At 42.7% G+C, this 12664-nt stretch overlaps 1 protein-coding gene across 2 annotated transcripts in view; it reads right to left on the bottom strand.

Annotated features, from left to right (window-relative positions):
* Positions 1–261: 261 nt before the first annotated feature.
* LARS1 (leucyl-tRNA synthetase 1) overlaps positions 262–12664 on the bottom strand; it is a 30383-nt gene continuing 17980 nt past the window's right edge. For both annotated transcript variants that reach the window (XM_074838337.1, XM_074838336.1), the window contains exons 22-32: positions 11761–11824; positions 10978–11161; positions 10656–10746; positions 9737–9877; positions 9035–9175; positions 8827–8937; positions 7884–7994; positions 5661–5765; positions 4170–4265; positions 3052–3184; positions 262–657 (exon numbers count right to left, since the gene is read on the bottom strand). In XM_074838337.1, coding sequence (XP_074694438.1) covers positions 452–657; positions 3052–3184; positions 4170–4265; positions 5661–5765; positions 7884–7994; positions 8827–8937; positions 9035–9175; positions 9737–9877; positions 10656–10746; positions 10978–11161; positions 11761–11824 — 1383 coding nt within the window. In that variant the 3' untranslated portion in view covers positions 262–451. The remainder of the gene's footprint in view (positions 658–3051; positions 3185–4169; positions 4266–5660; positions 5766–7883; positions 7995–8826; positions 8938–9034; positions 9176–9736; positions 9878–10655; positions 10747–10977; positions 11162–11760; positions 11825–12664) is intronic.

The following is a 12664-nucleotide window of genomic DNA, read 5'->3' as shown; positions in this document are numbered from 1 at the left end:
GCCTGGGTAAAGGTGCCCTAACAGCGTTCAGTCACCTGGGTCACTGAAAAGTAAAATATAGAAATGTGCAAGCAACTTCTTCCCCACTATTACAGGGGATTTACATCCCGCTTCCCTACCCAGATCCCAGCCTGTTTAGGAGGGAGTGGAATTCTGAGTGCGGTGTGCTAGTTTGCTCCTGAAACACTGGCCACAGCTGAAAAGGAAGATTCACCGTGTTAATATTCAGGTTAACTGTTTCTTTTCAAGAAAAGGCAAAGGGCCAGAGGAAAATAATTTTATTATATCCACGTTTAAAAGAGTAGGGGTGAACTCGCATGCAAAATTAGGTTGTTTTGGGTGGGCTTTTTTTTTTTAATAGAACAAATTCTCATCTTTGTTCATTACAGATGCTTTTGAAGTGTCTCTATGAACTTTTGCACTGCCAGGGATCAAGCCAGGTACGCGCCAGTTAATGGACTAGATAAACAATTGTGTCACCAATGTCCTTGGTCAGGCCATTCTCAGTGACGCGCACGTGTCCCTCGCCCAGGTCGATGTGGAAGACAGCTTGCTCCAGAATTGGCGTCTTCTCTGCCTCCTCTTTGCCCAGGACTGGAACACGGCGCGGCCCGAGCACAGGATCATCAAACCTCATCAGCTTCACTTTAGAGAGATCTGCAGCGAAGGGACAGGCTAGTTAGGCTCGGGAGCTACCCACAAGCTGGAGGATCTGCTGAATCCAAGCAACACTTAATCCTCAGTACGTCTGTATCTGCTCCAAGGAAATACATTCTCTCGGGAATAACAGTCGTGTTAAGATTTACACACCCACTGCCAAGATGTCATTCAGTGCTTACACAGCAAGTACCAGCAGAAACGGGGATAAACCACGCAAATACCAACTCCCAATATCACACTCTAAGCACTAAATTTGCCTTATCTGGCTTTGGGACAGCTGTGACAGAACAGTTACAGTATCATTTTCTGAGGAATTAATTTAGAGACTGGGAGAAAGGGGAAGGTGAGAACTGTTTTAAATACAATTCCCTATTAAAATGCACACTAATAAAGACTGCTAAGCAGGCCAAGAAAAGCCTCTAGGAAGCCTGGGATCTTTCAGCCAAGCCTTCCTCCCAGCACAGCCTCCCAGCCCTCACGCACCGACAGAACAGTGACACCTCCTGGAGAAGGTAGGGAGGGAGGAAGTGTTTAATCTGGCCAGTTTTCAGTCGTTTCAGAATGCCCCCTGGCAGAAGGCTAGCAGGCACACAAACACAGCTACCGCCTAGACAGTGCACTCCCCTGCCTGCACTTTGCTACCTACGGATCACGGTCCCTGCCTGCACCACCATCAGTGTGCAGTTGTCTTTGTTCTACAGATAAACATTAACATAAACACAAGCTGTTGAAAGACAGAGAAAGAAAAAAATTACTCTGCTGTCACAAGCTTTTGGATGAGGTCCAGCGTTCCTTTTATACCCAGCTCACAGTGCCTCAGATTTGTTTGATTCTTAATTCCTGCATTCTTCAACAAAAACACAGCTGCTGTTCCTTTAAGAAAGCTATTTTTATTCACTACACTGGCCAGAAACATAATGCTTCTTTCAACAATGTTTGACATGAAGTTTTATCATGTTATTCTGTGTTTTCCTAAGATATCCTTCCAAGCAGGTGTGTAAGTGAGGAATAAAATTATCAACAAGTAGGCTAGAAAAAACATTGCTTATTTCCAAGAAAAATCAAGGAAAAGCACCCACCCTGAAATACTGCTACGTACAGAGGCCACCTTCAGATTGTCAAGACACCACCAACATTTAAACTGACCGTAGCAGCACTCCTAAGAGGCAGCTTTTATTCCAACTGCAACAAGGCAAAAAACAGGAAAGGGGCCAAGATTTTCTCTGTGCCACACAATGACAGTGACAAAGATGAAAACAGCACCTCTCCACTTCTGCCTTGTCAGTGCACATCATCTCAAGAACTTACGAGGCAGCAGAAAAGCCCTGCATAAAGTTACCAGACAGAAAACTATTCAGAAAGCAAAGAAGCAAGAGGAGGCAAAGTAATTACTGGCAGCAACCAGGATTTTTGCCAAAAAAAGGCACTTCCATAGAGTTGGATGTTTTCCCTATGATAGAATTCAGGTTCCTAAACCACAGTACACCAGCCCCTTCAGAGCACTCCACAGCTCTAAGCAAACGTGCCGCAGCGGAAGCGGCGCCCCCTGCCCCCGGCCACCCTCGCCCACCCCTGGCCCTGCCCAGCACCAGGGGACAGACCAGGCGGGGTCACAACAGCTTCAGCACAAGCTCAGGGTGTGCAATGACCAAGTGCCCTGGTCTTAACATGTTCCCACCGGAATCCAGCAGCACCCACGCACCAAGCGCTCCCAAAGAAATTCTTCCAGTACTTACTGTGTCTCTTACAACCACAGAATTCAACGTTTAACAGCTGAAATAAAGTATTAGTGCATAAAGAATACAGGAGTAGACAGGGAAGAAATAGCTCGGGGATTCAAAAGGAGTATTAAACTATTTCCCACAGAGGTTGCTAGTTCAAGTTTGGCATGAACAATGGTAACTGATGGGCTATTGAGCGATTCTTCAGTAATTCCAGTTTTAAGTGGACAGTTTTCCACTATGAACTGGGACAGAAATGATGAGGAGCCAACATAGCAACTGTTAAATTAATTCACCTTAACTAAATAGAAAAATAAATCTGGTAAATTGTTTTCAGCCCTGGGTTCCAAAATCACAGCGGCAGGAGCTGCCTATACCCAGTTACAGGACTAACCTTTTCTTGGGAATTCAGAGCACAGGGGCAAAGGTCATCCATATTCATCCCTGGCTGAAACTAGGCTTCGGTGTACCAGTGCCAGAACAAAAGACTCATGAGGAAACCCACAGAAAAACCTGTTTGCTTCTATGTTAGCTCCTTCCTTGGTCACTCAAACACAAAACTTCTTCCTCCTTTCTAAGCATCTATTACAGCAGCACAAACTTCAGCAGCTTTCCATTTCCGCTCCTCTCCTGGGAATGTTCAGCATGTACAGCTGTGCCAGTATTTTACCTTTGATTCCTCTGTCCATCTTCATTAAGCGCCTGATCACCATCTCTCTATTGTCTCCTTGCCTGATTTCAATTTTTGTAGAGAAGTGGCCATTTGACGGTTGAGGGTTCACCAAAAATACAGACACGCTGGGCTGCAAGAAAGGCAATAACAAACGTTAAAGGAGAATCTGCATTTGTGATCCAAGCCTCAGAGGAAACGTGAAACTGAAACAAATAAACATCTTCCATCAACAGATATTCCAGATGGATAAACTTCATTTAGAAACAGACTGCCAGTGGCACTCCCCCAACTCTTTAAAATACAGGACAGAGTATGCAGAAATTTTTAGGAGATATTTCAGGGAATCAATGAAGTTTTTACTGTGGAGAAGTGTTAGAGCTAGAAATACTCATACATGATACCACCCTTGTAGAGTTTCACTAGTCTTACACATTACTCATTAATTCTTCCAAGACTCCACGACACAGCTGTAGGATACTTTTGAAAGGTTTTATTTTTATGCAACTGAATGGAATTTACTAGCCCATTATAAAATAACTGATAAACACAGAAAGTATTAAAAAACACTTTCAGATTCAGCAGACAAGTAATACAAAGTTTCACATGGAGATTTATAATACTTTAAAACAAGTATAATAAGCAACACCACAATTTCTAGATAACAGTGGTGAAGTGAGATTCAGCCACACTTGCACTGTGAATTCTCTGTCTTTGGGCTGTGCTTTAACCAGGACACAATCTACCTTATCTAAACAGCAGGAGCTGAGGCACAGGGCTGAAAGAAAGCAATATAAGAGTATGTGGATGCTCAGGTCACTTGTTTTTAACAGTGCTCAGGTCAAATCTTTGAACTGCGCTGACTGGAAGAGCCTTAAAGCTAAGGTACAACCACAGTCACATCTAGGGCTCTGTACAGAGGAAGAATAAAAAAGAATAATAATTCCTTCAGGAAATGTTTCTTGTTTTGAAGGGGTGCTGGGTCAAAGGCAGAATAAATCCAACATTCATGTCTGATTAAAGTTTTTAAATGGCATATTTGCTTTTGTCTGTTGTTTTGTTTTGGTTTTTTTTAAATTATTTCTTCAGACTTCAAATATCTGAATTTCTGATTTTACCTCAGTTCTGAATATGGAAAATGGTTTTCCAGGACAGCAGTCTTCTTTTATTTTATCTTCTGCTTCAGAAGCAAACTTCACTTCAATGTGATCCAGCTGTAAAAAAGAAAAAAGGGGGAGGAAGGAATGAACAGGAGTTTTTTCTGTCAGGTCACACACTCTAGGCTCCCCCCAGCCACCTTGCTGGTCCCCCGCTCAACAGCCACGAGTCCTCAATGCCTTTTAAAGTGGGGGTGCAGAGAGGGGAGGGTGAGAGGGGGCACAACACTGACAGGGCTGAACGGAGGTCTCCGCAGAGCCGAGGGGACAGGGATGACTTCCCTTGACTTGCAAACTCACGCCCTGTATCAGCAGCTCCTCCCAGCGCAGGCCACAGGCAGTGTGGCTGGTCTGCAGCGGCAGCACGCGCACGTTCAGTTCCCATGACCCTTGACAAGCCCACAGCAACCCCCAAGTCCCTGCAGCAGGGCTGGGGGCCGGCCAGCACCAACTCTGGCAGAAATACGGGGTAGTTCCACCCTGGTACGGAACCTGCCAACTGCTGCTCAGCTGCAGAGGTCTGACAGCCCAGTTCAAGTTGCTCTACGTTCTCCCGCATGAAGGAGCCGCTGTTAACAGATCCACTGCTCCCTCCCGCAGTTCAGTGGGTTTTGCAGACTTACAGATATTTTAAAATAAAAGTTGTCACTCGCTCTTGACTTTGCTCTGATATGGGACAAGTCCGATAAGACCACATTTGTTTCATACTGTACAGGTTACAAAATGAAATTTTGCAATATATATATATATAAAATTTTTTTTTTTCCCTAGTTCTTGAAATAGTTTGGGGGGGATTGTTTTGAGCTTTTTTAGTTTGATTTTTTTTTTTTAAACACAACCTGAGCTGCCCCCTCATTAACATATTGCCTACTGAATTAAACTCTGGTTATCATACGAAGCAGCGTAACTGCTACTAGACTGGCATCCCTTGTGCTACACAGTCTTAAAAGCCCTGCCCAGAACCTGCTCCTTGAGGAGGGCATCGTCATCTGCTACAGCTGCCATGCCTTGGGAAGAGTCCAAGGACACAAAGCTAAGGACTCGGATCATTCTTGGTAGTAAAGCCTTGAAACGTCTCCTTCTCATTTCTTCAGCTGTAAAAATTGTAACATACTGGTTGACTCAGAGAAAAATGTCTCTTCAAAAGTGTCATTGGCCTTTCCCATCACAGATACAACCAGTACTGCAGTAGAAGCTACCTCTGTTTTGTGTGACCATGTTTGTATACTACACACCTACCACTGTGTCTCATGCCTATATTTAACAGATTTATACACCTATATTTGACAAATTTAAACAGCAAGATTGAAATACAGAGTTGATTAAAAAAACTATTAATTGAGCAACGTACACCCAGAAGTTAACGTAAACATGCTTAGAGCCTTAGGAAAGGCCAGTCCTCCAGCTATCCCGATAAAAACCAAGTAACAAATATGCCAAATAGGTACCAACCTCCAGGGAATTTGTCAAATAGACAATATTCTCCATCAGCACTGCACGTTCATCAAATTCCAGCTCCAGATCAAGAACACGTGAACCATTCTTCTCCAGATTTTCCTGACAGAGAAAAAAAAAAAAAGATTAAAACCCTCTAAACGCTGGAAGTAAAATGACGCTTCCAAACAGCAAACTATCTACATTAGTCATGAAAAGAATAGGCTTTTAAATGTGAGAGCTCTCTGCTGGCACAACATGCTAACACAGGAGCAATAATTTTCTTGTAACAGGGTTTCTTCTGCAGGGAGTTAGTGACACTGATGGGAGGAGTAAGAGCAATTAGAACACATTTTTAATATAAAATTGAAAAGGTGTTTGACATTCACAGTTATTTATAATCCCTACTTAATGTGCAGGTTGAGAATTCGCAAAATAAGTCAGCATTTCAGTGGTATTTCACAGCAGGAAATTCAGTCTTATGACCCAGTTTAAAATAAAGGACAAGCACACAACAACTGGACATGTTCACAGCAGTCGTAAAACAAGTTCTCTGCAGGGAAATAACTACTTTATATGTTAACATAAAAGTAACTTAATTAGTCCAGAAAGCCAACAGCAACAGTCACAAGAGACAAGTATTAAAGGCAATATAAAAACCACGTGAATTTTTTTTTTTTACTAAAACAGAACTTCCTCTTTGGAATTTAATCTGTCCCTTTCTTGCTTTCATATGCTGAGCCAGCTGTCTCCTTTGAAGCTCTGCTTTGTCAGACACAGCATGACTGTGGTTTCCTGGTTTCCTTGTCAGTTTAATGTGAAAGATTCCCTGCATTAACACCAAATTGCTTCCCTTTGTAAATCACAAAGTTTCTTCTACATTTAAGCCCTCCTCTGACGAATAGGAAGCACAAGAAGAAATGCTTCTTGTACACTGGAATTGCTGAATAATTGGTTTGAGAAAAACATACTGATCTAGGAAGCCTGAGCTCAGATGTTTCTACATCCTCATGCAGAATTGCTTACTGCTCTTTAAAAGCAAAGGGTGGATCACCGGGTCAGCCTCGGCACGCCCACCCCTGCCCTGCCTGCACCAGGATCGCTGACCACTGCCAGACTAGGGACATCGAAACGCAGGAATGGGTCTGACCTAGCACACCTGTAGGAGTGAAAGCTCGTCTGACCCTTCCCAACTGCATCAGCTGATCTAACACATCACTACATCTCTTTACAAACTTATACAGGAAGCTTCATAGCTGCTCTGTTCCTCTGAAGGCTTCTGAGCTACCATGAAAAGGAATAACCCTGGAGAGGGGGCAAAAGAGCACCTCCGTCTATTTGTAAGTTTTGTCATATTTTATAGAAGACATTATTACACACAGTTTAAAAATGAAGCTACAGCTCAAGGAGAAAAAAAATATTGTTTTTACACTCATTAAGATTTTTTCCATTACTAATCCCTCTCACAACTTCCACAGACCATGAGTAGAAGTCAAAAAGGTTTTAAATCCTACTCTGCCCCCCCGCCTTTTTTAATTGAAATTTTGCTTATTCTTTGCTTCTTGGACCTTCCTAGCTGTTGTACTGAATTTTTATTTGCAACAGCAAGCAAAGAAAGGCTTCTTTTTAAAAAAAAACATGGAAGCAAAGATTTTCATGGTCTTGCACGACTCTGGGAAAATAATAATGAAGTAACAGAATATTAGCGATAAAAACATAAGAATGATACACAACGTTCACAGTTCCATTCAGGACTCAGAACAGTCCCTTTCTTCCTCCCTTAAACACAGTACAATCAATTATCTCTAGCCTTGTTCTTAACTTTCAAACATTAAGCACTTATGTCTCCAGAGCACCTTATTCTCATTTCAGCATGAAAAACTGGAGGCCAAATGCAATGCGTTTCAAATGTAGAGGAATCCACGTGTATTTGAAGCAGATTATGTAACCTGCAAAATACACAAGCCTCAACTAGACCATTAGTTCACCTGGGCTAAATCATGCAGAGATTTTTATTTTACCTTTCTTCCACAAACATCAAAGAAGTTTATAAAACCACAAAGATGCCAAAGAAGCAAGGGGCAGGACAGAGACTGAAGTCAAATGTTAGCAGGAGATCCAGGAATGAAATAAAGGAAACAACAATACCCACACACCAAGTTACAGAGTACCGTCGCCTTTGCCCAACACGTTCATCCATAAAAGCTTTTTTTACACAAGAAGTGTCCCTCTAACGCTTACCTTAATCATGGCAACAAAGGGCATAACTTTCTTCATATACTTCTTCAGCTCTGGCAAGGTGTTAAGCTCACTGGCAATTACTTTATTATCTGGCAGCTGACCTCCACTGACCTAAACATTGACGAACATCCATTAAAAAGTATAGGTATCATTAAAAAAAAAAATCGCCCTTTAATATCATATACCCTTTGTGCTTTCCCATAAATACCAGCAAGGCTTATCATCACCATTGATTCCACATATAATAATTCTCCTCAACCCTTTGAATCATTTTAAAAGTACGATTTTAAAACTTTGACAAAAAAACCCAGATAACTACTGCCACTCAGGCAACTCAGTATTATTCTGCATTTTCTTTATTCTTTATGGTGACTACATATTAATATACTTCAATTTCCTACCAGAATGTCAATGCAATCCCCAGCACAAACCCAGGCTGGGTGAGGGGTGGCTGGAGAGCAGCCCCAAGGAGAAGGACTTGGGGGTGTTGGCGGATGGGAAACTGCCTGTGAGCCAGCAACGTGCACTGGCAGCTCAGAAAGCCACCCGTGTGCTGGGCTGCACCCAGAGCAGTGTGGGCAGCAGGGCGAGGGGGGGGATTCTCCCCCTCTGCTCTGCTCTCGTGAGACCCCCCTGCAGTGCTGAGAAGAATATACTTGAGAATAATAAGCTAACCACTCACAAAAGAAAAAAAAAATGAACAGAACATGAGCCACTTTTTACTCAGATTGTCAAAAACAGTAAAGTCATACTGTTATATCAATGACATTCCTTGGGACATTTTCATTAAGTACCAAAATTTATTGGACAGTTATAAAAGCACAGAGAAAATATCTTGCTTTATATTTAAATAATTTGGTTAACAAATTACAGCTTATAAGATTTTTATAGATAGAGAAAAGAAAGCCGGTAACAGCCCAAGGAAACATGAAAGGGTGCCAACCTGGTAGTGCTTGCGCAGAACCGATAAGGTGGTGTGCTGCCAAGGCGGGTAGCTCTTTGCCACATAGATGGTACAGTGAGAAGGCTTCTGAGAAGGTTCTTTAGTACTTTTCTGAGGAAACAAAGAAAAAAAAAATTAGGAAGGAGTCCTGAGGCAATACAGAATTATCAAGTAGGGACGCTTAAAAGGACGACGTAGCAGACTTCACCTTTCCTTTCACAGGGGCCAGGTAGTTCTTGAGACGGAGTCGGAGGTCGTGAGCCGCCTCCATGAGGTACTGGGAGGAGCGGATTAACACCTCATCCACAGGGCCTGCTGCTGGCCAGGAGGCTCTCATGATGGAACCCGGCTTGGAGGAAAGGAAGAAATGACACGCACTGCAATGAAAACACCTTCCTACCTGGTGGGGTTTCAACCCACCGTGGCTTGACTGGAAACTGGAGTTCAGCCAGGCTGAACCTCAATGAGCATCCACCTCTAACCGGGCTGTAAAGGGGTGAGTATCCAGACAACAAGCACTTATTTGCAAGTGTGTGAAGGACTAGACATACCATCACACCTGCCAGATAGCTACGACCTGCCAGATAGCTACGTAACTTGAACTACAAGCACAAGGCACTTAAAAAACCCCTAAATTTCATGCATAACTGTAGGAATATTGCATTATTTGGGTCAATTTTAGATCACCTGTTTGTAAGTAGCCAACCGAATTGCCTTGTATTAAAGCTGCGTGTACCATCACAGCAAGAAGCTAACTCTGTGTTCACTGTCCTACGGACAAGAAGCTATTACAGCTCTCCATATTATAAGACACATTTCTTCTACTTGCATACGAAAGACATCCAGAAGCCTGACATGAGCCTTACTAAAGATCCACATCAAATGACAAAACTGCAACATGAGTGAGTACCTTTCCCAGCAGCGACCAGATGTGCTCACACAAGTGGGGGCAGATAGGAGCCAGCAGCAGAGTCTGAACTTCAATGAACTGAAACACCAGCTCTCGGTGCATTCCTTCTATCGCCAGCTCACGATATTTATCTTTTGCTGCCTGAAACAGAGCCAACACAACCGTCGTTAACACACTCCAACTGCCACGGAGAGACGCTCGGAACACACACACACAATTCTGTGCCTTCAGAACGTAAGCAGCTTAGAACTCAGTCACAGATTATTGCAAGAACTGTATTTTCCCAAAGCACCTGAGAGTGACTCTGTCAGGCAGCCATTTGATTTTTGCATTAATATGGTACTTTTTAAAAAGTGTTTATTGGCACAGACATAAAAGACAAAAATATCCACAACTATGTATCAGGCACTATCATCCCGAAGAGCTTGCATACAGATACTAATAAGTACTAAGAAAAAGGCAATGAATATGATCTATCATTATACATATAATTCAGCCTACTTAATCATATTCCTGAATATCATAAAGGAGCCACATAAAGGAGTCTCTGTAATTCATTAAGTGAAGTGGCATGGTTCAGCAGACACTCTGGAGACATGGTTTATGGAGCGTATCAAAAAGCACTCTGCTCCCAAACAATTCTGTTGATGTATTAACTGGATTTCTTATGAAGAGTTCCTTATTACAAAGGAACTAAAGAAAGGAAACACTAATAGTGTCTTTCTTTTAAGCAGCTTTTTGCTCATATTAGATATCAGGACTATTTGCAGCATCACAGTAGTCTTCCTTGGCACAAGTCTGATTCCAATTCAGCTGTATAATTAAGGATCAGAGACATCAGGATCAAAAGAAATCCACAAAGTAACAAATACCAAGTGTTAGCTTCTTGGTATTTCTCACCTAAAAAGAGACCTCCTACCTGAAATTCAAAGAAGCCAGTTTTCAGAGCTTCCTTAAACATCATCTTCTCGTAATTTTGGTCTGTCTTCATTATGCCTGCATTCATTTCACTAGGGAGAGGAGGGAAGCAAAGTGAAAACATCAATATTGCATAGTCTACCCCACATAATGGCAACACCGTGGAAAACAGCACTATCAACATCACCAGTGCAGCACAACCCCATAACCTGTTCTGTAATGTTTTATGGAATTCATTGATTTGTAGAAAAAATAACTACTGAGATGCTCTTTGCAAGAAAAAGAAAATTGACCAAACAGTATTATTAGCCTTTGTACAGTACCTGGCAAAAACTCTGTCGTTGAAGGTGCTGGCAGGACCGCCTCTCAGACTGTCTCTGTTTGCAATCATCTCCTTCACCCACTCCACCCATGTGTAGAGACGAAGAATACCAGCATCTGCCATGGCTTCCACAAAGTTGGCATCTTCAACAGTGTCTCCAGCATCAGCCAAGGCTAAACGCATGCCTGAAAGAAGCTAGATCAGCTAACAGGGCTGGCACACTGTTAGCTGGCAGACAGAGATGCAGGAGGCAGGGGGCTCAAAATGTGTTACAAATAACTTCTCATTGTGAGTTAATGAAATGCAAAGTGAATTTACAAAGTGCCTGGCCAGCTGCAGAGAGATGTCTCAAAGCACACACTTTACCCAGGAGAGGTACACTGCCCTCCCCGGGAAGGAAACCAGCCAGACACCAAGAACCAGGAGACCAGGAAATCACGGTCCGAAAACCAAGAGCACGCGCGAAGGAACAGGGGCACGCGTGCATACACACCGCCTGCACCAACAGCGCGGTCTGAGGCTCTGATCCCTTCAGCGAATGTGGGAGAACGAAACAGGCACCCTCAGGGAGGGTGAGCAGTTCTTGGTCAAAACCAAGCTATTGAGCTAACGTGCACCCCTGTTTTCTAAATAGAGTTCAGCCTTTTGAACAAGAACAGGCGGCAAGCGGTAGATTTATTGAAATTCAATACTCCAATAAACCCACAGCTCCTTTGAGAGCAAAACACTAATCTTAGTCATTCTGGCATAATTGAAAACCAGATGCAGGTCAGAACATACTTACCATCTGCAGAAAACTTGTCAACAGCTTGAGTTAGGGTAAGAAAGTTGCCTGTAGATTTAGACATCTGAAATAAACAGAAGAGTCTTTGCTTTCTCACACATCCACTTCGTCGTTGGATAAGCAAGACAGACACAACAAGGCTTTGGGCAAACCACTGAAAGTACTTTCTCATGAATCACAACAAAAGCAATTTGGCAAATCTGAACCGGGTCTCGCGGCAAAAGCAGACTGAACTTTGTAAGCACTCATCTAACTCCTGAACGTCAGAGCTGCCTCGCAGCGTGCACAGGTTGTCACCCCCAAGGTCCCTGCACACCCCAGCGCGGGGATGTGGCAGCTGCCTCCTGTATCGGCTGCGTGACGCGCAGTCTCCGGCAGGCTTTGGAAAACAGGAAAACTTGTACCAAAATCTAATTCCAGAAATTACCTAAATTAAACTTAAATGTGTGTTTTCAGCTCATCCTGCATTTATTTTTCAAGAAGGACTCTGGTGGGGGTTTTTTGCTTCCTATTAGACAGTCTCCAAGGCCTAATTCCTAGGCCCAGGCATTTTTAATTAAAATTATTTTCAGAACTTGCATACATTAGCAAGTTATTGGCACAAACTTTTTCTTCTTACTGCAATGCTTAACAAAGCTAAAATTTAGTGTAAAAAATAATTCTACATTCTATATTACCCTAAAACTTAACAGAAATGCACTGAAATCTTTACTAAACTGGTGAAGCTATACAAGAGCTAACTTATGAAAAGTGTTAGATAGAATTGGAGGAAAGACAGGTCTTTATCTCTGATGAATGAAAAACTGGAGGGCACCAATGAAGAAACTAGAATTTTCACTATTTCTTCCTCTTAAATTCCGAGAAGGATTTTTCCAGTCCGGCTGGCAAATGCCTATTTTGACAA

The sequence above is a fragment of the Strix aluco genome, chromosome 13 (genome assembly GCF_031877795.1).
Source record: "Strix aluco isolate bStrAlu1 chromosome 13, bStrAlu1.hap1, whole genome shotgun sequence".
NCBI classification, from domain to species: Eukaryota; Metazoa; Chordata; class Aves; order Strigiformes; family Strigidae; genus Strix; species Strix aluco.
Note: the sequence above shows the minus strand (reverse complement) of the source record. Positions and strands in the feature narration are given on the sequence as shown.